The sequence below is a fragment of the Leucopleurus acutus genome (assembly GCF_964270905.1).
Source record: "Leucopleurus acutus genome assembly, chromosome: 8".
Lineage (NCBI taxonomy): Eukaryota > Metazoa > Chordata > Mammalia > Artiodactyla > Delphinidae > Leucopleurus > Leucopleurus acutus.
In genome coordinates, this window is record NC_139151.1 from 94764990 (window position 1) to 94789481 (window position 24492).

Below are 24492 nucleotides of genomic sequence, written 5' to 3' on the forward strand. Positions count from 1 at the left end.
TCTGTCCTCAGTTGTGGCCTCAGCTGGGGAAAAGCAGGAATGAGGAACAGCTCTGCCTGCTCAGACGATGGGTTGGCTGAATGGTGCGAGGGGGGGAAAGGTGGGCTGAACCACGGCCCTGACTTTGGACCAGGATCCGGAAACTCCACATCCTAAATAAACTGCATTCATCTGTCAAATCCTGTCCCAAAGCTATACTTGTCTGTTCTTGACCTTCTGCCTGCCTTCCAAAGCTCTGGCCTCCATCCAACACAACACATTTCCTTCCATAACTCAGTATATAGAGTCCCCTCCAGCAGAAACGATGGTGGTGCTGTAAGGATAAGCGTAGCCGTTAATGCTTATTGAGCGCCTACTACGTGTCTGGGTCTGTACTCAGCACTTCACAGGATGATCTCATTTGGTCCTAGCGATGCCCCTGTGGAGCAGGTATTGTTCTATCCATTGCACAGCTGAGAAAACTGAGGCCTGGAGAGGATGAGTCATTCTGCACAAAGCTAAACGGCTAGTGAGTAGCTGAGCTGGGGTTCAAACCTGGGCAGTGTGCCTCCAGAACCCACCTTCTCATTCGGCCTCCTGGTCCTCTCCACCTCCCTTACTTGTCGGGCCTATGCCTACGTCCTGGCCTTGGTCGACTCTGTTCCACTCATCCTTCCTGCCCAGTACAAGGTCCCTCTCCATCTCCCCTCAACCTGGAGGAAAGTTGGTCCCGCTGCGTACAGTGTGCTGCAGGGACAGGGCCCGGGTTTAGATGAACCAAATGGCCATTTCCACTTTGCATCTCTCCTTCATGGCCTGGCTTCCTTGGAAGGAGTTTTGCTCTCACTTCTGACTGTTTAGAAAAGAAATTCCACTTCCTCTGCTTACTCATCTCACTGGAAATCACAGACTCCATAAGTCATTGCCAAGGTTGCCAGGCTGCCCTCAGGCACTGCAGGCCAGAGACGATGCTGCAGGCATGAGATGCTTGGGGAGCGCCAGGCAGCCATATGGTTTGGTAAGAGGCAGAGAAAGAGGAGGCCAGCACAGGGTTTCTGTTTCAGCTTTTCACTGAGACCCAGTCTGGTTCCAGAAGGGATTTAGGGCAGCCTAGCAGCATATATCAAATATAACATGATAGCGTATTAAAACTAAGAGAGAGAGAAGAAAGAAAAACAAGGGTGGAGACCCTAAATGGAGCCAGGAATGAGGCTAAAAATGCATACCATAATGACCTGTGTGTGCACTTTTAGCTATAGAAGGTCCCAGTCCGGCAGCCACTGGGAAAAGGCAAGCCTGCTTAGCTACCAGTACTTTCTGGCCATAACTCGAGAAGTCCCAGGTAGCTCCCGAGGAGGTCTCCTTTTCTGGGTAGAGACTGGATGGGAGATTTCCCAGGCCTCCTTATGAAGAGGACACTGTGTGGTGGGATTGTTCCCCAGCAGTCAGCCAGCCTCTCTGCCTGCCAGGCTCCTACTGTTCTGGGGAGAAGCAGACGTGAAATGGGGTTTCAGTGTTTTCCATTTCAGCTTCCATCGTAAAAATGGAGATTTATTTTAAAACTTGAAATTGGACGTGCAAAAGCTCATGACGCCCTCCAGAACAGAGTCTGAGAAACCCCGAGTAGCTGGGATAGATGAAGTGTTGAGCAGACAGTTGCAACAGTGCAAGATGTCAGCGGGAGCAGGGGGTGGGGTGGGGCTCAGAGAAGGAAAGAACAAGGGGCTGGTCCAGGAAGGAAAGAAGGCCCATTTGAAACAGGTTGGGCTTCTGTGTGTGTGTGAGAGTCTGAGCAAGTGAGTTTCATGCTTATTTGTTAATTTCTATTAACTCTTTATTCTGAAAATTTCAAACTCTACAGAAGTATGAGAATAGTGCGATCAACAGCCACACACCCTGCATCTAGATTCGCCCGCTGCTAACATTTTATAACAATTGCTTCAGTCTCTCTCCATATATCTACCTATAGGCACGTGCACGCACACGCGCGCGCACACACATTCTTTTTCGTTTGGTTTTTCTGAACTGTTTGAGACGTAGTTCCAGACATCAGGCTTCACGGGCTATGCAGTGTCTGTCACCGCTACCCAGCTCTGCCTTTGTACCATGAAAGCAGCCGTAGACAGCACGTGAATGAATGAGCGTTGCTGGGTTCCAATAAAACTTTATTTGTAAGCACTGACATGTGAATTTCATATAAGTTCAAATGAAATTTGAGTTTCACAAGTTTTGAAAATCAAACAAATGAAATTATACGCAAAAAAATTTTTTTCAATTATTAAAAAAACAACAAGCAAAACCACACTTAGCTCACAGGCTGTATAAAAATAGATGAGGAGCTGGGTTTGACCTGCCGGCAGCAGTTTGCTGACCCCTGTCCTGTATAATCACAATATAATTATTATATTCAGGAAATTTAACCATGGATACAGTACTGTCTCAACTACAATCCATCTTCAGATTTTCCCAATTGCCTTGCGTAACGGCCTTGGTAGTTTTCCCTCCATTCGGGACCCGCTCAAGCATCACACATTGCATTTACTTGTCATGTCTCATTAGTCTCCTTTATTCTAGAACAGTTTCCCTGCATTGTGTTTTCTCTTTCACGATATCGCTGCTTTGGAAGAGTTCAGGACAGTTGTTTGTAGAACGTTCCACAGTTTAGATTTGTCTGATTGTTTCCTCATGATAGGTTCAGATTATAGATTTTTTGGCACAGAGGGTGTTTTGTCTTTCGTACTGCAGATAGCAGGAACACGTGACGTCCGTTTGTCTTCTCTTTAACCCGGTGCTTTTAGCAACTATTGATGATTCTTGCCTGTATCAATTATTTTTCATGGTTCAAAATGATTTGTAACCATTCCTTCTACACTTATGACTTGACATTCTTCTGTTAGGAAAAAAAGTGCTCAACTTTCTCCCCCACCCCATTCCTTAAAGTTATTTTTAGTAGCAGTATGGACTCAAGGATTCTTTTTTTTCTTCAGTGTGTTCTAGTCCATTCCCGTCATTATTCATTTTGAGCTTTAAATTGCCCTAGATGTGGCCAACAGGAACCCGTTCAGACTGGCTTCTTGTCCTTCTTTTAGTATTTCCTTACTTCCTGTGCAAAGAAGTTCTTTTTTTTTTTTTTTTTTTTCCATGCCACGTGGCATGCAGGTTCTTTAGTTCCCTGACCAGAGATCGAACCCATGCCTCCTGCAGTGGAAGCTCAGAGTCTTAACCACTGGACTGCCAGGGAAGTCCCAAAGAAGATGTTCTAGCCATCTCTCTTAGGAGCTCTAATTTGCCTTAGTGAGAAATGGTATTTAGAATTCAAATCTCTGGGCACTAGGTGTGTGCATTGCTCCTGGGGTGTCCTTGCTTCTAAGCCTGAACTAGGTTTTGAGGGATGTGTTGAAGTGAGTGGCCAACAGAGTCAGGAAATGAGGGAACACAGAATCACAAGCAGTGGGCATAACATGTGCAAAGGCCCAGGGACACGTGTAAGTTGAGGTGCGGAATGGTAATGGGGTATAGCAGAGGTACAGGATGTGCTTAGAAGGAAAAGTGGAAGATGATGCTAGAATAAAGTTGCTTTTCTCATGTTCTAAGATGTTATGGATCTTAAAACACTATTGATTCAATATCAGCTTTTCCAGGAATAAAAATACGTACCTCAACCCTAAGATTCCTCTTAATATCAGAAGCATTAAATGGCTTGGCTTGTATAACTTTTATAAATGCTGGTAGTTTGGTTACTGAATCATGAACCAAACCAAAGATATCCACCCCCCCAACCCCAAATATAATATGCTAGTGAACTAGTTTTGGCTGGAACTGAGTCTGTAATTCTCAAACTCTATTATATGGAACAAAAATAAAGCATGAAAAACTATTCTGAACTCTTCTGAATTTTCACTATAAGCCGGCTTCTAACTTGACCTTCAACATTCCTTGTCTCCGCAGCACTTGCACTGCAGTTGTGTTTCGCACTTTTGTTATATTGAGGCCACTTTTTAAAATATATGTATATATTTTACTATAGTTACCGTGCTGTACATCACATACCCAGGAGTAATTTATTTTCACCACCTTTCCTGCATTTTGACAACACCCCACCTCCCGCCTCTGGCAATCACCCGTTTTCTGTATCTGTGAGTTCAGGGTTTGTTTGCTTGTTGTTTTAGATTCCACATATAAGTGCGATCGTACGGCATTTGTCTTGATCTCACTTGTCTTAGCACAATGCCTTCAAGGCCCATCCATGCCATTGCACATGGCAGGATTTCCTTCCTTTTTATGGCTAAAAAATATTCCCTTGTATGTCTATCCACATATTCTTTATCCGTTCATCCGTTGATGGGCACTTAGGTTGTTTCCATTTCTTGGCTGTTATACATAATGCTGCAGTGAGCATGGGGGTGTAGATACCTTTTTGTGTTAAGTTTCCATCGGTTAAATACCCAGAAGTGGAATTAGTGGATCATATGGCAGTTCTATTTTTCATTCTTTAAGGAACCTCCATACTGGTTTCCATACTGGCTGCACCAATTTACATTCCCAAAACAGTGCTCAAGGGTTCCCTTTTCTCCACGTCCTCGTCAACACTTGTTATTTCTTGTCTTTTTGGTGAAAGCCATTCTGAGAGGTGTGAACTGGTGTCTCGTTGTGGTTTTAATTGCATTTCCCTGATGACTGGTGATGTTGAGCATCTTTTCATGTGCACTTTGGTCAGGTGTCTGACTTGTATTCTTTATGGGGTCCCAGTGTTACATTAATTTTATTCTAAAGTTACTTTAAAAGGTTTAAACATAAAAAACTAGATAAACACATTTCTTACAGCTTTTAAGCAACTATAAAACCGAGACAGACTTAAAAATATAAAATGAACAGAAGTATACAAACCAACATAATTCAAATGAACAAAATCAATGTCCTGTGTTGGATAATGTTTTACTGAAACTAACGTGCTGTTTATAGGGTGAATACTACTTAGACACGGCTTCTTCCGCATTGGGCACGCCTGTGCTTTTGTGTGCCACGTGACACTTTTCTTTGTTTGTCTCTGTTTAAAACACTGGGAAATCTTTCATTAATGCAACTGCCACGATGTGTCTTAGTCTTTGCCAGAGTGCATCATTTCCATATTAAACTTGGTATCTGTTCTTTTTTCATCGGCTCATGGCAAGTAGTCATAATTGGTGTTGTACAGTCAGCTGTGACGATGGGACAAGCAGTGGAATAGAATGGAGCTCTGTACACTTTTTGTGTTAAGGGACCAGATAGTAAGTATTTTAGGCTTTGTGGCCCATACAGTGTCTGTCACACTACTCAATCCTGCCATTGCGGTATGAGAGCCGCCGGAGGTGTGTGCGATCTAGTAAGACTTTGTTTATGGAGACTGAAATGTGAATTCCGCGCAATTTTCACATGATGAAATAGTCTTCTTTTGATTTATTTTCAACCATTTAGAAACGTACAAACCATTCTTAGCTGGTGGGCTGTACAAAACAATTGGGGGGTGCTGGATTAAGCCTGCAGGCCCTGGTTTGCTGATCCCTGGCGTATAGAACAACAATCATTCAGCCCTGCTCGGGTATCTGCTGGCTGATTGCAGATCCTCATTGGTTCTGGTGTGTCCACTGGTTCCCTGCGGCTGGGCTGATTTAGTTGGGCTTGGCTGCTCACGGAGGCCCAAGTCTGCTCCAAGTGTGTCTGTTCTGGGCCCAGACTGAAGAGGCGGAGGCTCCCTGGGGAAGCTCTTCTCGTCCCGGAGGCAAGCCCACCCTCACAAGCACGTTTCAAGCCCGTGTCCGCATCATGCGTGCTAACACCCCATTGGCCAAATAAGTCACGTGGCTGAACCCAAGGTCAAGGAGTGAAGAAGTATGGGCCACCTGTAAGACACAGTCTAGTGCGGAGTCACACGGCCAGGGTGATAGGGAGGGGCGAGAGCTGCGCCAAGAATTCAGCCTACCACGGGTGCCAACTCAGTCACAAGCACAATGCTCTTTTTAAATTTTTTTTTTGGCTGCGCGATAGGGCTCGCGGGATCTTCGTTCCCAGATCAGGGATCTAACCCAGGCCCCCTGCAGTGGAAGCATGGAGTTTTAACCACCGGACCACCAGGGAGTTTCCACAAGCACGATACTCTTGTGGGGCAGAAATCTCATGGGGATTCCCATGTATTGATTTATTTTTTTTTTAAGGAAAACATTGAATTAAACATTCTTAGAACTTTTGGATCTTGAGAACATATCCAAAGACCCGACTTTGAGAAACACTCATCTCCAGTGAACTTTCTGGCTTTAACAATAGGGGTTTGGGGGTTTCCTGGTGTTTGAAAATTCCTCCAGGAGAAGTCTTGTCTGATTTATACCCTCAGAGCCAAATTCAGCACCACTTAAACCCCGGTGGGTCCTCAGCAAATGCTAGTTAGGGTTGGTGGGCAAGCATCATAATAATAGCAACAACAATTGCTGTTGTTCGTTGGGCACTGAAGGATTTGTGTGTCTTAATTCTTGTATCCTCACCACCGTTCTATGGGATAGGTGTTATCATCCCCCTTTTACAGATTGGGAAACTGGGGCTTAAAGGGCCAGGTTACTCGTCTGAGGCCATGCAGTGTGGAAGCAGGTCTCCGAACCAAAGCTTGAGCTCCTAATCTCCAACCCCGAATGTGACTGTCTAGATGCCCACGTGACATCTGTTGGTCTTCCCACTGGCGCCGACACACCCTTTTCTCTGGGGAGGGCTTTTCAAGCCAGTGATGTAAGGTCGTTTCCTTTTCCTTGTCTGATGGCTGCTGAAGATTTGGCAGGTATTTTAAACTGCTTTATTGAGATGGAAGTCATGTACCACACGATTCACCCATTTAAAGTGTCATTCAGTGGTCTTCAGTGTATTCCCAGATATGTGCAGCATCACCCCAGTCAGTTTCAGTACATTTTCGTCACCTCAAGAAGTAACTCCATCCTTTAGCCGTTACCCACCTCTTCCCTTCTTTGCCTTCCAGCCCTAGGCATCCACTACTCTACTCTTTGTCTCTATCAATTTCCCTATTCTGGACTTTTCATGTGAACAGAATCAATCATATACTATGTGGTCTTCTGTGACCAGCTTCTTTCACGTGGCTTAACGTTTTCAAGGTGTGTGTCCGCGTTGTAACAGGTATCGTTCCTTTTTATGGCCGAATAATATTCTACTGTGTGGATATACCACGTTTTGTTTACCTGTGCATTCTTGCATGGACAGTTAGGTTGTCTCCACCTTTTGGCTATTATGAATAATGCTACTGTAAACACTTGTGTACAAGTTTCTGTGCACAGAAACTTTTCTGTTTTGTGGGATGTTTTCTCATCTCTTGTGTCTGTGCTTCAGAATGGAACTGTTGGGTCATATGGTAACTCTACGTTTAATTGTTTGAGGAGCTGCCAGACTGTTTCCGGAGTGACTGGACCGTTTTACATTCCCACCGACAGTATATGAGGGCTCTGATTTCTCTCTTCTGATTTCCAACATTTACTGTTACCTGCCTTTTTGATTCTAACCATCCTAGTAGGTGTGAAGCGATGTCTCCTTGTGGGCCTTTGGGTTTTTTCTCTGCTTTTTTCTGTCTCTTGTCCATTTCACTGGTTATTAGGGAGAGTTGCCCATGATGGGTGTGCAGGTTGTGTTCTGAATAACCCCACGGGGTGAGTTTCACACCTGTCCTGTCACCACCTCCCTCTGCCTCTGTCACCACCTCCCTCTGCCTTGTTAACCAGGAAGACCTTTCAGGTCTGTAGCATGATGTATAAAGTTTGTTGCTCGCTAATTTCTGTCTGACAGCATGCCCATTCTTATTTGCATTTTTGCTGCCTCCCAGATGGGCACATTCTCCTGGCTATCTCCCCCACCTTTGCCCCAAGACCCTCATGTCAGGCATAATGAAGAGACAGGATTCAGGCCAGTTTCCTGACCCCGCTCCTCAAGTCCTGGTCCAAGGGCTCATTTCATCAGTTTCACCAACAGCCAGATTTATTACCAAGGAGAGTGAGGCTGAGTGTGTTCAGGGTAGAGGTGGTCGTTTCTGTGGGTGCCTTTTCCAGACAGAGCAGAGGGACTTGGGAAAGGAAGAGCTGTCTGCATTGGTGACGGGGCTCTGGACTCGCATTCCTCCCACTTGAAAGAAGTGTGTTTTGGGGCTGGTCGCCGTTTTCTCTGAGCTCTAGTTTCCTTATCCATCAGATGGGGATGCACAATCTAATGGAGCGTACCCCATGAGTTGCTATTGTTCATGCTTGTGGCGTGCCTGGTGTGTAGTAGGTGATGGGCACGTTGCAGCTGTATTATCTCCAGTCAGCTTCACGTGGGTTTCAGGACCGGCTGGGGGTGATGCGTGAAATTACAGTTGTAAAACCTGGATGTGGAATTTGGGATTGTATGTAAACATGCTTCATTTACCAGGTCTCCAGGGCCTTTTTGAAATTTGATAAATAGAATAATGAAAGGAAGTACGTACAGTTGTTCCTCAGAATCGGCGGGGATTGGTTCCAGGGGCCTCCATGGATACCCAAATCCATGGGTGCGCAAGTCCCTTCTATAAAATGGTGCAGTGTTTGCATGTGACCTACACATATCCTCCTGTGTATTTTAAATCATCTCTAGAATACTTATAATACCTAATACAATGTAAATGCTATGTAAATTATTGTAAATGCTATGTAAATAGTTTCTGGTGTGTGGCAAATTTAAATTTTGCTTTTTGGAACTTCTGGAAAAAAGTTTTAAAAATAGTTTTGATCCTTGGTTAGTTGAATCCGTGGGTGTGGAACCCGCAGATACATAGCGCTGACTGTACTAATTCCATCATCGGTTAAATGGTGGTGCGGGAGGTGTGGGGCTGGGTTAGATCATGGTTCTTGAGCCTTCTTGAGTCACCTAGGGGGTTATACTCATATGCTCATATACTCATATGCCTAAGGGGTTATACTTATATACTCATATACTCGTATACCTAGGGGGTTATACTCATATATATTCATTAAATGCTATGCACATTTTAAGGGACTGCCCCCCATTCTCCTGGCCGAAGTCCCTCCATAGACACCAAGTTAGGAACCCAGGCCCTGAATAATCTCAGAGGCCCCCTTTCAATTTAAGCGTTCTTCATTCCGTGTTTCTGGGCATAGCAGGAGCCAGAGTTCAAGTTCAAGTTCAGGCCGGCCTCTTTATCTCTCTACGTTTCAGCTAGCCAGCCTGGGAAGTGGCCGGGGACTGAGGTGATGCCGCCTGCCTCCTGGGCTTCTGGGAGGAGCATCTGAGACATGTGAAAGAGCTTTGTCAACTGTCAGTGGCTTCACAAATCGTTTTTGTAACCGCTTTGCTCTAAGAGGAGTTGCAGAGCTGAAAATCAGAACGTTTTATGGATTCGTTGGGTTCCTGGAAAGTTGCAGGCAAATCAGGTTTTTAAAAATCCAGTCTTGCCAGCACCTGGTTATTTAGAGGAGTCCAGCAGTGAATCCTCGATTGTGGCAGACGTTCTGCCGCAAAGCAGAATGTTCCTCCCTGTTAAAATGCCGACCTTCGCATCAGTATGCGAAAGATAATGATTTGCTCAAACCATCAGCAAAGCTGGAAGTCCACCGGAGAGGGCCCCAGGACACGATCCTGGTTGATTCTGATGAGGTCATTCGGGGGAGCCTGGGGTGACATCCATCACTCTGCAGAGCGCTTAAGAGCAAGGGCTGTACCTGCAGAGTCTAAACTCTAGCTGCCCCACACATTTCCTTTGTGGTCTCAGGCAGGTTGCCTACTGGGTCTGAACCTCAGTTTCCTAGTCTGTAAAATGGAGATAATAGTTGTAGCTACCTTCATAGAGTTGTGAGAATTCATGAGATCAGAGTACTTGGCGCAGTAAAATCGCTCCATCAATGGCAGCGGGTGACGTTTTATTATTGATGTCTCTGTTAATTATTATCATGGTCAGAAATAGTGTTCTAGTCCACATGGACCCATGCTTGACCCAGGGAGCCAAACCTTATGTTTTTTTATATTATTTTCTGAGGATCTGTCCACATAGCATCATAAAATTCTTAGACAGAATTTTATACATCATTTAGGACAGACTTCCACTCAGTGGGGAAATTCTCTCTTCCGCTTCCCTGACAACGAGTCATCCTGCTACTGCTTAAATACTTCCAGTAACAAGAAACTCACCACCTCACAAGGCTTCTTGTTCCATTGCAGGACGGTTTTGCATGTTAAAACGTGTATCTTAGGACCGTTCTGCATGCACATTCCTCGCGCCGAGTTCAGGCCTGTGTCCTCTAAGTGGTCCTGGTTTTGCCTGCCCTCCCCCACATTGTGGTCCTTCCCACATTTGATGACGGCTCTGCTTTCTCTAGCCTCTTCTTCTCCAGTCTAAGGGACCCTCTTACCTTGCAGGTCGTCCTTCTCTGGTCAGGCCCAGGTTATCAAAGTCCTTCTCACATCACAGTGTTCAGAGTCTGGGCTGGTCCAGGAAGTGCTGGGTTCAGAAGGCCAAGGAATCGACCTTGAAGGATGAGGCAAAGGAGGATGCTGGGAAACCAGTGTTCTTGGGCTTGGTCCCGAGCATCTGGCCCCGACCGGGCCTTCGTGGACCATCTCAGTCGCAGGACTTGAGGCTCACAGCCCGCTGTCTACTCGGATGGCAGGGCTAATCAGTAACATGTGATGTGCCCTAAATACCCTCCGTGATCCTGCGCACCCCCGCTTCCTCCACCTAGAACCCCCTCGCCCTCTTCTTCTCCAAGACTGCAGCTTAGATTCCACACCCTCCGAGAAGTCCTCCACTGACCACCAGGTACAGGGCTCCAGCTCTGCGCTCCCGTGTTCCACAGAATTCCCCACCACACTGCTGACCACGGGACAGCACAGTGGCCTCTCTTCTGCATCCCCTGGACTGTGAGTTTTGTGAGAGCAAAGACATTGTCTTCCCAGATCACCATTTTATCCCCAGAGCCTGTCACTGTAGCTGCTCCCTTGGTGATACTTGCTGAATGAATGAATGCTCGATTGGAGAAAATCCTGACTGACAGGGACGATAAACCAAGAAACATCCCTCAGCAAACCTGGAGATCTTAGGGGGATCTGAAGCCAGCAACAGAGACCTCAGGCAGCTCCTGTGTCCCTCACGGCTCCCACGCAGGCCTCTCGGCCCAGCTGAAGCTGCAAAAAGTCTGATTACAACTACTGTTGACCCCTACCACCCAGAATTAATCATAACGAACATTTGGTCCCTTTAATAATCACCATTATGATCACAGTGTTAATAGCGACCTCTTATGGAGTGCCTCCAAATCAGTCATTATGGCAGTGCCGCAAGGTTGGTTTTTACCCCTTTTTACAGGGGAGGAAACTGAAGCCTGACCAGGGAAGTCACTTGCCCAAGACCACTCAGCTCGTCAGTGGTGATGCTGAGACTCTAGCCGATTCCTGGGGCTCCGCGACTCTCACTACCCACTAGGTGCTCTTGCTACTGGCTGCGGGACCTACAGATGCTTCTCTTTTCCCCGCAGAGAGAAAGGAGCAATCTGAAAATGATAATGAAGGGTGATTAGTATTATGATAAAGTACAGGGTTCCCTGAGATTCCAGGGGAAGGTCCCTGTAGACTGGGGTGTCATCTGGGGAGATTGCCAGGGGAGGGGAAGCCTGAGCTGCATGTTTTCTCTTTTTTGTCTGAGAGTTTTAAGCCACGGAGACAGTATAGTCTTGTAGCTAGACAAACAGAGCAAAAGCTTCATCCTCCTTCCCTCTGCCCTCCCCTCTAGAGGTAACCAGAGGTGAGAGTTTGAAACGCATCTCCCAGACTGTCTATGCACATACAAACATATGGTGTGATGTGCTAGCAAATATTTAGCAACCTGCTGCCTGCTGATGGTTGTACTGCAGGATACATGTGCCAGTTTTCTTGGTGTCAAGGCTCCCAGCATGGCTGGTTTCAAGCTGCCAACATGAAGGCATGAAATGAGTAGCTGGGAAGAGATATATCATGACAGTTATTCTATAGTATCTCTACCATGCGGATACGGTAGATGCCAATACCCTCGAGAACATTGATATCGTAAAATATAGTAAAATCATTAGGAAACTTTGGGTATATATTACCTTTGTAAAAATAGAATGTATTGAATTGTAAGTTTATATAATTTAATTTTTAATGCTGGCTGTGTTTCACAACTGGTTCATGAGATTCTGGAAAATTTCGCAGTCAGCTCTCGTTAGCCAGTACGAGCCAGCTCCAGCACGCCACTCATTTCCTTTATACTCAAGTATTAACAGTATATACTTTGGCTCTTCATCCAATCCTTCATTCATTCAACCAGTATTCTACTGTGTGCCGTGCCCCGTGTTAGGAACCGGGGCCAGGCCACTGTCATGAGCAGATAGCCATGCACTTGGCCGTCACCAGCTTACGGTCTAAAGAGAAGGCAGTCAGTTACCACATTGGCAAGCAGACAAACCCTGCAATTGGGTCTCTAAAAGGAAGCAACAGGACAGTGTTATAGAGATAATACTGAGAGAGGCATGTGGAGGTCAGGGTGTGGAAGGGGAGAACCTACCTGAGGCTCAGGTCAAGAAAACCTTCTTCTGAGGAAGTGACAGAAGCCGAGACCCAAAAGATAGGAAGGGACCAGCCGTGTGAAACTTAGAAAACGTTGCCAAAGTGATAATACCTTCACTTGGGTGTCATTTCTGTAAACTGTACAAACATGCAAAATGGTTCTGTACGTTGTTTTTAGAAGAAATCCTTGTATAGTAAAATTGAGAAGGTTCCCTTCCAGCTTCAGGACGGAGGGAGGGTGGGAAAGAGAATGAATTGGAGGCAGAGATGGTCTTCAACAACATCTATGTATTATCCTGAAGCAAGAGGAGACAGAGGTCCGGGACAGAAATGCTGGTGATCATTTTTTTTGGCTCTCACTGATGGGTACAAGGTGGTCAGTTACATTACTCTTTATAATTTCTGAATGCTTGAGATATTTCATGAATATCATTTTTTTTAAGAGTGGGAAAAAGAGGTGGCAGGCAGCGTGAAGTCTCACTCTTACAGCATTGTGGCTGCAGAAAAGTGAAGGGGGAGAGAGAGGCCTGAGAGAAGTTGGGAGGTAGGCAGGGACCAGGTCATACAAGCCTTCAAGGCAGTGAACCTAAGTATGAATTTTATTATAAGTACAGTGTATGCCTTCTTGAGCTGGTGGGTGACATGATCTAATTTACATTAATAGATTCCTCTGGCTGCTTTGAGGAGAATCAGTGGAGAGTTAAGAATGGCATCAGGGAGGTTAGTAGGGACCTCTTGTAGCTGTCTGGAGGAGAGCTGATGATGGCAGGAAGCAGTGGAGACAGGAGAAGTTTGAAATTTGGTTTGGAGGACTTGCTGAGGGATTAGATATGTGGGGATCAAGAGAGGGGGGCATGACCCCTATGTTCATAGCAGCACGATTTGCAATAGCCAAGACATGGAAGCAACATAAATGTTCATCGACAGATGCATGGAGAGAGAAGATGCGATACATGTGCACAGTGGAACGTTACTCAGCCATAAAAAAGAATGAGATAATGCTATTTGCAGCAAAATGGATGGAGATTATGATACTAAAGTAAGTCAGAAAGAGAAAGACAAACACCATATGGTATCACTTATATGTGGAATCTAAAAAAATGACACAAACGAACATACCTACAAAACAAAAACAGACTCACAGCTGTAGAGAACAGACTTGTGGTTGCCAAGGGGGAGGGGAGGTGGGGGAGGGAAGGACTGGGAGTTTGAGATTAGCAGATGCAGGCTATTATATGTAGGATGGATAAACAACAAGGTCCTACTGTATATTACAGGGAACTATATTCAGTCTCCTGTGATAAACCATAATGGAAAAGAATATATGTATGTATAACTGAATCACTTTGCTGTACAGCAGAAACTAACACAACATTGTAAATCAACTATACTTCAATAAAATTTAAAAAAGAGGGAGGCATGAAGGATGACTTTCCTTTTTTTTTTTTTAGCAGCTCTATGGAGATATAATTCACATACTGTACAGTTCATTCATTTAAAGTGTTACAATTCACTGGGGTTTGGTAGGGATGACTTTCTTTCTGAAACCTGAGTGGATGGTGGTTTCAAATACTGTGATGGGGAAAATGAGAGGAACAGGCTTGGGGGTGGAGCCTGAGGTGAGTTTGAGCAGCCAGTGAGATATCCAAGGGGGCGTGTCACATGGGAAATCAGATATTCACACCTGGGGCTTGAGATGAAAATCTGTGAGTAATGAACAGATTGAGAGTGTGGAAATGGATGTGAATGTCCAGAGAAAGAGTATAGGTAAAGAAGATGTGTGTGGAGGGGGCACGAGGGCTTGCAATTCAGATGGACTGAGGGTTCACACTTTGAGCCCCAGCCAAAAAAAAAAGAGAAGAAAAAGAAACAAATGAGAGAGAGAGAGAAGGAGAGAAACATGAAGTGATCACAGAACTGAAAACAAAGGCCCGTAGGCCTCTAGTCTAGTGCAAACAGTTTTAGCTCCTGTAGGGTACTATGAAATAGAAGTGCCCCAGGTGAGGTGGAGAGGAGAGCCAGGTTGACTGCCTCAAATGAGAAAAAGCAAGAGGTAGGCAGACAAACTCCTACTCAAGATGAGCCTCTGGACCAAACCTCCAGAACTAATGAAGAAAACTAATGTTACAAAGACAGCCTTCAAAAACAATGACAAATGAATTCACTCTAATTAAAATAAAAATAGTAGCATATTCTGAAAATGAATTTAAAATAACTAGGATCTGAATCAGGAGTAGGTTTGACTGTGAGTCACTGAGATTCAAAATAACAGTGGCTCGAGCAAAACAGGAATTAAGTTTTCTTCTATGAATACCTTCTGAGCCTGTATTAAGTCCTCAGGAACCAAGCTTGATCCAGCTAATCACTGTCTCAATGCTTGGATTATAGCCTCATAGTCCAAGTTGATAGCTAGAGCTCCAGCCATCACATCTGCATTCCAGGCAGCAGGATAGTAGAAGCGCATATATCAGCTGTATTTTTTTTAAGGAATTTTGCATTTTTAAAAAATTTTTATTTATTTATTTATTTATTTATGGCTGTGTTGGCTCTTCATTTCTGTGCGAGGGCTTTCTCTAGTTGCGGCAGGTGGGGGCCACTCCTCATTGTGGTGCGCGGGCCTCTCACTATCGCGGCCTCTCTTGTTGCGGAGCACAGGCTCCAGACGCGCAGGCTCGGTAATTGTGGCTCACGGGGCTAGTCGCTCCGCGGCATGCGGGATCTTCCCAGACCAGGGCTCGAACCCGTGTCCCCTGCATTGGCAGGCAGACTCTCAACCACTGCGCCACCAGGGAAGCCCTATCAGCTGTATTTTAAAGAAGTTTTCAGGAAGATGACACATGACACTTCCACCTACATTCTATTGGCCAGAACTTAGCCAGAGGAGAAGCCAAGAAATGTATTCTGTTATTACAGGTAGCCAGGTATTCGGTTATAATCCAGGGGTTCTGTTACTGTGGATGAAAGGGATAACAGATAATTAACACTCACAGCCTTAGAATCTTCGAAGAAATAAAGTAAGGATAACATCATTAAGAAGAAAAAGACAGTGAGTTTTTATTTGTGTTTGAATTTAAAGCCTCTGCTCTTAGAAAGACACCACCAAAAGAGTGAATAAACAAGCCATAGACTAGGAGAAAGTATTTGTAAGACATATGCCTGATAAAGGACTTGTATCCAAAATATATTTTTTAAAAACTCCCAAAACTCAACAATAAGAAAAAGCCCCACTATTTAAAAAATGGGCCAAAGATTTGAATAGACCCTTCACCAGAGAAGACAATGCAGCTGACAAATGAGTGCACAAAAAGATATTCAGTATCATTAGTCATCAGAGAAATGCACATTAAAACCACAATGAGATACTGCTTCATACCTATCAAAATGGCTAAAATGAAAAAGCCTGTTCATACCAAGTATTGGCAAGGATGTGAGTCAATTGGAAATCCCGCACACAGCTGGTGGGCATGTAAAATGGTGCAACCACTTTGGAAAACAGTTCAGCAGTTTCTTAAAAGTTAGACCTATTCTTACCATGTGTTCCAGCAATTCCACTACTAATTATTTGCCCAAGAGCAATTAAAGCATATGTGTCTATACAAAGATTTATTAGTGATGTCTCTTAGCAGCTTTATTTGTAATGGCCAAAAACTAGACACAACCCAAATGTCCATCAATAAGGAGATTAAAAAAAAAAAAAAAATAGTGGCACATCCAAACAGTGGAATACCACTCACCAATACAGAGAAATAAACTCTGATACACACATCAGTAGGAACAAATCTCAAAAGAATTGTGCTGAGTGAAAGAAGGCAGACATGCCTTCCATTTGATTCTACTTGTGTTAAAGTCTTGAAAACTGCAAAGTAATTTATGGTGACAGAAAGAAGCTTACTATTTGCCTGTGGACTGGGAAAGGGAGATGTGGAAAGAAGCAGGAGGGAGGGATTACAGGGGCCCTGAAGAAGTTCTTAGGGGTGATGGATATGTTTGTTATCTTGATTGTGATATATACATTTGTCAAAATTTATCAAATGGTATATTATATGTTAATTGTACTTCAATAAAGCTGTTAGAAGAAGAAGGAACACAACATTATGAAACAAAAAAGAGGCAGAATAAGAAAAAATGGGTATGAAAAAGAACCGATTGAAAATCCTGGGAATGAAGAATATTCACTGCATTAAAAGTAGTCATTTAAAATGGAAGGAAAAAATAAAATAAAAAGGAAGGCCAGAAAGAAAGGAAAAACCTCAGCAGACAGATAAACTCTGGACCAGACAAAGTCAAAATGAGTGAATTGGAAGAGAGTTCTGAGAAATTTTCTGAGAGCATCACCCAGAAAGATAAAGAGGGAAAATTATGAAAGGGTAGTTGTAAGACATGGAGAATAGATTGGGCTCCTACCATATCTGTTTAATAGAAATTCTACTGGAAGAGACTGGAGAAAATGACTGAGAAGCTGTACTCAAAAGCACAATAGCTCAGAATTTCCCAGAATTGAAATAAGTCCTTATCAAGTAATGTGCTTGACCAGTAATGAGGAGAATTTTAAAAAGTAAATCTCCATTTCAAAACCACATAGTGAAACTGCAGAAAATCAAGAATACAGAGGAAGTCTTAGAATTTACTATAGACATATTATGCGTGAAAGAACAACACTAGACTGACAGTAGGTTGCTTAAGCGCCTATGGCAGCCTTTTTGGCAGTCTTTATTTGTTGGAAGAAAATAAAGTTCATCTGTCTAGAATTCCATATCCAGCTGAACTCTGATTCGAAAGTGATGATGAAATAAAGACAATTTTATAGAAGATGAAGGGGCCCATTGCAAACCCTGAGGCTCTTGAACATTTGGAGACCGGGGAGAGGAGAAGCCCTCCGAAATCACATATGCCCAGTCACTCAGTGCCAGCCTCTGTCTCCCACAGAAACCATAGAGAGAGGGGAAGGACTGAATTTAGCTGGTGGTGCAACGTGATGCTATTGGAAATGCCACTTGTTGGCCGTGTTGCTGGGTATTCCATCAAGATAGAGGAGGGAGATGGGATTCCTGCCCCAGCTCAGGGGTCAGTCCTGCAGCAGTGGGGGCATTGCAGGGGGAGAGCTCGGGAAGGTTCTGTGTGGTGTCCTTGGGCCCTGGTCTGGAGAGGAGTCCAGAGACACGAGAGCCCCCTCGAGGATGCCCATTCTAGACTCTCTCTCTGTCTTCCAGATTGTGGACAAGAACAACCGCTACAAGTCCATTGATGGGTCAGATGAGACTAAAGCCAACTGGATGAGGTGAGTCCTGCTGTCTGCTGATTTCCCGGGAGCCTTGCCCGAACCCTGGAAAGGACGCCAAGGGAGCATGTTGGGCCTTTAGGGTCTCCAGTGCTAGAGGTCCCTGAAGGCCCCAGGACTGCTCTTTGCAGAGACGTGTCTAGCGCTGGGGGACCAACCCTCCAGCTTCCACAGGCTTCCCTCAGGGGGCTCTGGAGGAGGCCTGTGGCCAGACCAGTCATTTACTGGGACACCCTTGTCAGTGTTTCTGGAAGCCCTAGGCCCCAGGCTCCTGACAGCATTCCCATGGGGGGGGGGGGGGGGCGTGTCCTTGCCACAGGACTGTGACACCTCTCACAGGCAGAGTCCAGCTGGAGGGGTGCAGGAATCATCCCAGTGCAGCCCTCAGCCATTGTTAAAAAGCCCCCGAGAGAAAAGGGCACAGTCTCTAGCTCAGTTTTCGATTGCTAGACTGGTTTTGTCCATTGCTTGGGACAGACGTTTGCGCCAGAAGGATCCTTCACGGCCAGCCAGAGAGAGCAGGGGACGGGTCCAGGGTCACCCAGAGGCGGCCGAGCTGAGCTCGGGACCGAGGGCACTCCTTTGGGTTCTGTGCTGCTGGCCTGTGTGGTGTGCTGCGGGGCCCTGCCTGGTGGGGTCAGCCAGCAGTGTGGGAGGTCGGGCTTGCCTCATCGTCTCCTTGGTGGCCTCTCTCTGGGATTCAGGAGCTGTGACGGGGGTTAGGAGCTGGGTTGGGAGGGAAGGGAGGCCTCAGAGGGCTGGACCCAGGGGCAGAACCGCGCCGTGGATCAGGCCCACTGTCGGTGTTTGTGCAGTTCTGTGCCCCGTGGGGCTGGGGGCTGGGGGCTGGGGGCTGGGGGCTGGGAGGTTGAGGAGAGATTGTGCTTGGAGGGAGGGCAGTTAGGGCCTCGCTAAGAGGGAGATTGCTGGATGTAAACCCTGAGACGTGCCAAGCAAATGAGGAGAAATGGGTTTGAGGTGGGGAGGCTGTGGTAAGCTCTCCAGCCCCCTTCCCCGGCGCCCCGCTGCCAACATGGGCTCCCGCCTGAGGCCCGCTGAGGTGTGGCCTGCAGCTTGCACTGTCCGGGGCCCTTAAGGATTCACCCTCTTATTTGTCGGGGCCACTGTCCTCATCGTCATTTAACAGGTGCAGAAGCAGAGGCACCGAGGGACAGGCGGGCCCCAGCCTTGTGCTGTGGGGACAGGCACCCACTCCCCAGCCCCCTTTCACAGCATCAGGTCAGCCATGCCCTGAAAGTGGCTCCAAGAAGGTGGATGGGAACCTCTGCTCTCTTCTTCTCCGCGACCGCCGGGTGCAGGTCAGCTTAGCACATGCAACTCCACCCATTCCTGAGCACCTGTGGCGAGTCAGAGCCTGTACTGGGCGCCCTAGATGGATGGGCCCAGCCCTGTCCCCCTGGCCCTCCCAGGACTCACACCTTCCGCCGTGGAAATTGCTTTTTCTAATAAGGCTGTTTGATGGAGGCATGGACAATGCGCTGGGAGGGCTCAGATGAAAGCAGGGGTGGGGAGGGCCTTTGAGCTGGGCCTTCAAAGGGGCTGGGCTTTCATTTGAGGACATTGTGAGCAAAGACTCAGAAGTGGGAAGTGGGGGCCAGGTGTCCGGCAGGTCATCAGATGGGCTGCATGGCCCAGACCCCTGGCCTGTAGCTCTGGTGTGGCTCTAGGCAAGCAAAGGAGAGTGTGTTTGAGTGAAGTCTGGGTCAGACCTTTCTGCACTGACGCTTTGGCCGGGACAAGGCTTTACGGTAACCGCAAAGAAGGGGATTCATCATCTGTACGAACTGAGTGGAAGTCTAGCACCCAGCGATTCTGACTTAATCAGGCTGGGGCTGAGCCCAGGACATTGGTCATTTTTAAAGCTCTCCAGAGTGATTACGATGCGCCGCTGGTGTTGAGAACCACTGCTCTGTTCTGATCTCCATGCTACAGTGCTAAACTGAGGCCCAGAGCAGGGCAGGGTCTTACTCAAGATCACGCAGTCAGCGGCAGAACAGAACAGATCATGCAGTCAGCGGCAGAACATCTCTGAACGTCTAGGCCGGTGTTCTTTCTGCTTGTACACAAGGGACCAGGCACAGCATGGCTTCCTGGGCCCTGTGTGGGGTGGGTTCAGCTACTGCTATCTTGCTGGCCTGGGATCTATCCTGTTCCCGCTCCAAGACCCATTCTGATCCAGGGTGGCGCCAGGGTTGTCACAGATGGTGGGCCCTCGTCTCATTGGAGATTCAAGGAGTAGGTTGGGTTTGGGTGTATGGTTTGTTGCCAGGGAGATGGCCTTCTGGTGGTAGTTGGAGTGAGGGGGAAGCCAGTTCATCCTGGGAACCCTCCTTTCCCCTTCAGGTAAGGCTTCCATTTGTACAGCTCCTCCTGATTTTCAGACACTTTCACTAGCACTGTCACAGCGTAGGCTCTCGCAGATGATCGAATGGAGTTGGTTAACCTCCTCAAACCCACAGTGGTAGTCCAGGAAGAGAACGGGCGCCCGCGTGATGAGCGTGGGACTCTGCCTTCATGAAATCAGTGGCCAACAGCCACAGGCTCTCTTGTCCCCGGGAGGCATTGGCAGCGCCTTGAGACATTTTTGGTTGTCACACCTCTGCAGGTAGATGCTTCTGGTTTCTGTCGAGCAGAAGCCAAGGATGCTGATGAAGATCCTGCATTGTTCAGGATGCCCCCTCCCCCACCAACAAAGAATTTCCTGATCCCACGTGGTGAGATTAGGAAGCCCTTCCTGGCAGGTCTTGGAGGTGGTACTGGGGGAAGTGGGGTTTGCACAGGAGACTCAGCCTCTCATCCAAAGTCTGCCTGACTGCAAGGTCCAGGCCCCAGCCCCGGGCCCTCCACTGTCTTGGCCAGGTGACAAAGTCTCGGACTCCTTCTCCTGCCTCCTGGGCTGTGATATTCTGGGGGGGAGGTGAAGGCTGAAGGATCTCTGTGCCCTTGTGTCTTGCTGTGGCTTTGGCACCTGCCAGAGGGGTGAACCAGGCTCCCTCCATAGCCTAGGTTCTTCTCTTGGATGGACCTTTGGGACCTTGGGCATGAGTTAAAGAGTGGACAGAACCACACTGTGGAGATACGGAGCTGCAGAGCCAGAGTAGGTGCCAGGCCAGAGGGGTCAGGGCTGTGCTGTGCCCATGCCCGGGGCCCCTGGCTGCTCTGTGCAGATGGAAGCCGAGGTCATTCCTGGTCTCCATCAAAGTGGAACCTGTCTCCCGATGGGTGCTCATGGGGTCCTCACATTCTACCCCTGAGCTGCCGAAAAGCACAGCAGCCCGCCCCCAGAGGAGCTGCTGCCAGCCAGCACTCCAGTGGGAGGGGAGCCTGTACACACCCAGAGGTGGGGGCTGGGGAGACTGGGAAGGGGAAGAGCCGCAGGCCAGAACAGGCTTTCTGTGGCCACGCCCTAATCACGGGCATCACCAGCGAGGCCACACCCCATGGAAGCCCACTGTAAATAGTCTCGCTGCGTAAAGGTCTTCCTCCAAGCCACCGGGGTCTATGGCCCCAGGTAGAGATCGCTTTGTAGAGGCAATGGGCTCGCCCTCACCCCAATGAGGATCCTTTATTCCCGTTCAGGCCTTAAAGATCTTTCACATCGCTGTGCTTTTGCCTCCTTAGTAACAAGCCCCTAGGTTGGTGCAGTTGTTACTCGGGTTCCGGATGGAGTGAGTGGGACCAGGAGAGGCTGCTGAGTGGCCATGGCTCTCACAGCTAGTCAGAGGCGAGGCAGGGCCTGCAACTGAAGGCGTCCGGCTCCGTCCAGCACTCCCATCGAGTACGCCGCGTCTCCTCCTGCCCTCCAAGGAGCAGTGGAAGGGGCCTGTCGCTAGGAAGAGGGTGTGGTGGTGGTGAGCGGGCGAGGGCGCCCAGGTGCCTCCTGGCTCCCCGGCTGGGGGCCGGCAATTAGGAAGGAGGAGGCCTGCCGCGTTGACGGTCATTTACCCAATTGTGCTTTGTGGGATATTCAACCCAAGGAACGTGGTGCCCCTGGCTGAGCGTAAGAGGAAGCCCAAGTTCTCCAAGGAGGAGCTGGACATTCTGGTCACGGAGGTGACCCACCACGAAGCGGTTCTCTTTGGGAGGGAGACCATGCGGCTGTCCCATGCCGACAGGGACAAGATTTGGGAAGGCATAGCTCGGAAAATCACCTCCGTCAGCCAGGTCCCCCGCTCCGTCAAGGACATTAAGCACAGATGGGATGACATGAAACGGAGGACCAAGGACAAGCTGGCCTTCATGCAGAAGTCCCTGTCGGGCTCAGGGGCCGGGGGCCGGGCCCCCGCCATCGTGCTCACTGCCCACGAGAGGGCCATCGAGTCAGCGCTGCTCACAGCCCGGTCCGGGCGCGGCTTCCCCAGGGTGGAACTGGATGGTACCGACAGCCCTTCGACCAGCTGTGAGTACCGCCCGCCTCCTCCCCTCCCCGGGCTGCCCCTGCCTGTTCCCCACCCACTCCTGGCGGAGTCCCCTGCACCCGCCTTCTTTCTCCTGTCCCTCTGCCTCGCCCAGTCTTTCCGTCCTTCCTTCCCTCCCCCACTTCTGTCCTCTCTACCTCTTTCCCTTCACTCATTCGAGAATATTTCCTGAACACCGTGCCGGGAGTTGCGCTGGGAGCTGGGAAGACAGAGCTGGGCATAAAACCTACCCTAGGGCTTCCCTGGTGGCGCAGTGGTTGAGAGTCCGCTTGCCGATGCAGGGGACACGGGTTCATGCCCTGGTCTGGGAAGATCCCACATGCCGCGGAGCGGCTGGGCCCGTGAGCCATGGCCGCTGGGCCTGCGTGTCCGGAGCCTGTGCTCTGCAACGGGAGAGGCCACAGCAGTGAGAGGCCCGCGTACCGCAAAAAAAACACCAAAAAAACCAAACCTACCTTGCCCCTGCTCTTGGGACGTTCCTTAAACTCGTGAGAATAAACACACTTTAATTAAATAATTGCGCAAGGAAATTTGAAAGAAGGCATGAAGGACAAATACAGGAGGTACTGAGAGCAGGGCTGACTACTTGGGTGTGCGACCCGTCGCTCTCAAGGCCGGAGCTGGGCTGACTGCTCCTCGGTTGCCTTCCTGAAACTCAGACTAGTTTTTGAACGAGGCACCCGCATTTTCGTGTTGCATTCGACCCTGCAGATTATGTAGCGCAGGAGCGGTGGACTGGCCATCCACCGAGGCTGGGGAAGGCTCCCGGGAATGACAGTTGAACTGAGACCAAGGGTGAGGAAGAGTTAAGCCTGCCGGTACGCGTGGGCCGTGGGGCGCAGCGCAGGGGAGGGGAGGGCCTCGCAGGCAGAACAGCATGTACGAGGCCCCGAGGCCCTGCATCAGGAAGGCGCTTGGCACGTTCCAGGAACAGAGAGGAGCCAGGGAAGCCCCGTGTAGCAGGCGAGGGGGAGGGGCGCGAGAGGAAGCCAGCCAAGTCCCAGGCCCCGAAAGCTCAGTCCTTTCTGTCTGTGTATTCCGAGTGTCTTTATTTCTGTGTTATTTCCACACTCCCCTCCGCGGTGCCACTCTGCCTTCTCTCCTCTCTGCACTCTGCCTCTTTCTTCCCACCGCCCCCCCCAACAAACCCCCGCCCCAGGGCTCTCACTAGGACCCCTCTCTCCGTGCTCTGGGTCCCCTCCGCATGGCCCCCTCCACCCCTCTGCTCCCCAGCACTCGTCTCCCTCTTTCCCCTCTGCTTCCTGTGTCTCAGGATGAACTTGGATGCCAGGGGTTGGGGGGTGTGGAATCTCCTGGCCTACACGGGGCGTCCTTTGGGGCTGTAGTGCTTATCGGGGCTCACCAGAAGGGGGCGCACTCGAGGCCCTTCCCTGCTGGGGCTGCACCCCCTTCAGCTGTGCTTCTGCACAGACCTGCCCCCCACTCGCAGCCCGCGGTCCCAGCTGGAGGCTGTCCGGCTTGTGAGAGACCAGTCGGGCAGCAGGGCTCCAGGAACACCAGCCCTCGGGAAGATGGTTCACAAAGACCCAGCCTCCCCTCCCCAGGCCCCTTGCTGCAGGGAGCTTGCTAATTTCCTGTCTGGCTGGGGCTCCTGACAGGTGGCCGTTCGGAGTCAGATATTGAGAACTAGGAAAGAAGGAGGAGATCATCCGGTCCGACTTCCATGTTGTCCAGATGAGGTAGTTAAGCTCCAGACACAGAGGTGGTCTCAGAGCCTGATTCAGAATGAGGACTTGAACCTGGGTCTGCCAGCTCCCGCTGGATCAGTGTATCCGGGAGTTTCAGGATGATGCTACCTAATTATGAGAAAAGGGAGAAGGCTAGCATCTAGTGAAGTCTGTTCCTTAAATTCTGTCTTGCTCATCCTTCCGTCTCCCTGAGACCAAAGGTAATGAGGTTACCAAATGTGACCTGAACTGGGTAGGGGGCCCAGGACCCCTCCACCGCAGGCTGGTCCAGGCCTCCTTTTCCCAGCTGCTAGGACACTTGGCTAGGGGCTGGGTAGAATGAGGCCCTGAAAGGGAGGGAACAGCATCACGGCAGCCCGTCCCACTTCTTTCAACCCTGCCCTTCCAGAATGGGTGTCCGCCAAGTGGGGGTCATGAGGCACTAGGCTCTCTTGCTGTGCTGGCCCAAGTGAGATGCCGGGACCCTTCGGAGGCGTGCGGCTCAGGGCAACGGGAATCTGTCTGTCTTCCCGTC

The 24492-nt window shown here is 48.6% G+C and overlaps 1 protein-coding gene across 1 annotated transcript in view; it reads left to right on the forward strand.

Annotated features, from left to right (window-relative positions):
• The window catches only part of PRDM11 (PR/SET domain 11), a gene marked incomplete at its 3' end in the record, with an annotated part of 48410 nt that overhangs the window by 7693 nt on the left and 16225 nt on the right, over nucleotides 1-24492 (forward strand). Inside the window, exon 5 of the mRNA XM_082845835.1 lies at nucleotides 17763-17830. Within this exon, the coding sequence (XP_082701961.1) occupies nucleotides 17763-17830 (68 nt within the window). The remainder of the gene's footprint in view (nucleotides 1-17762; nucleotides 17831-24492) is intronic.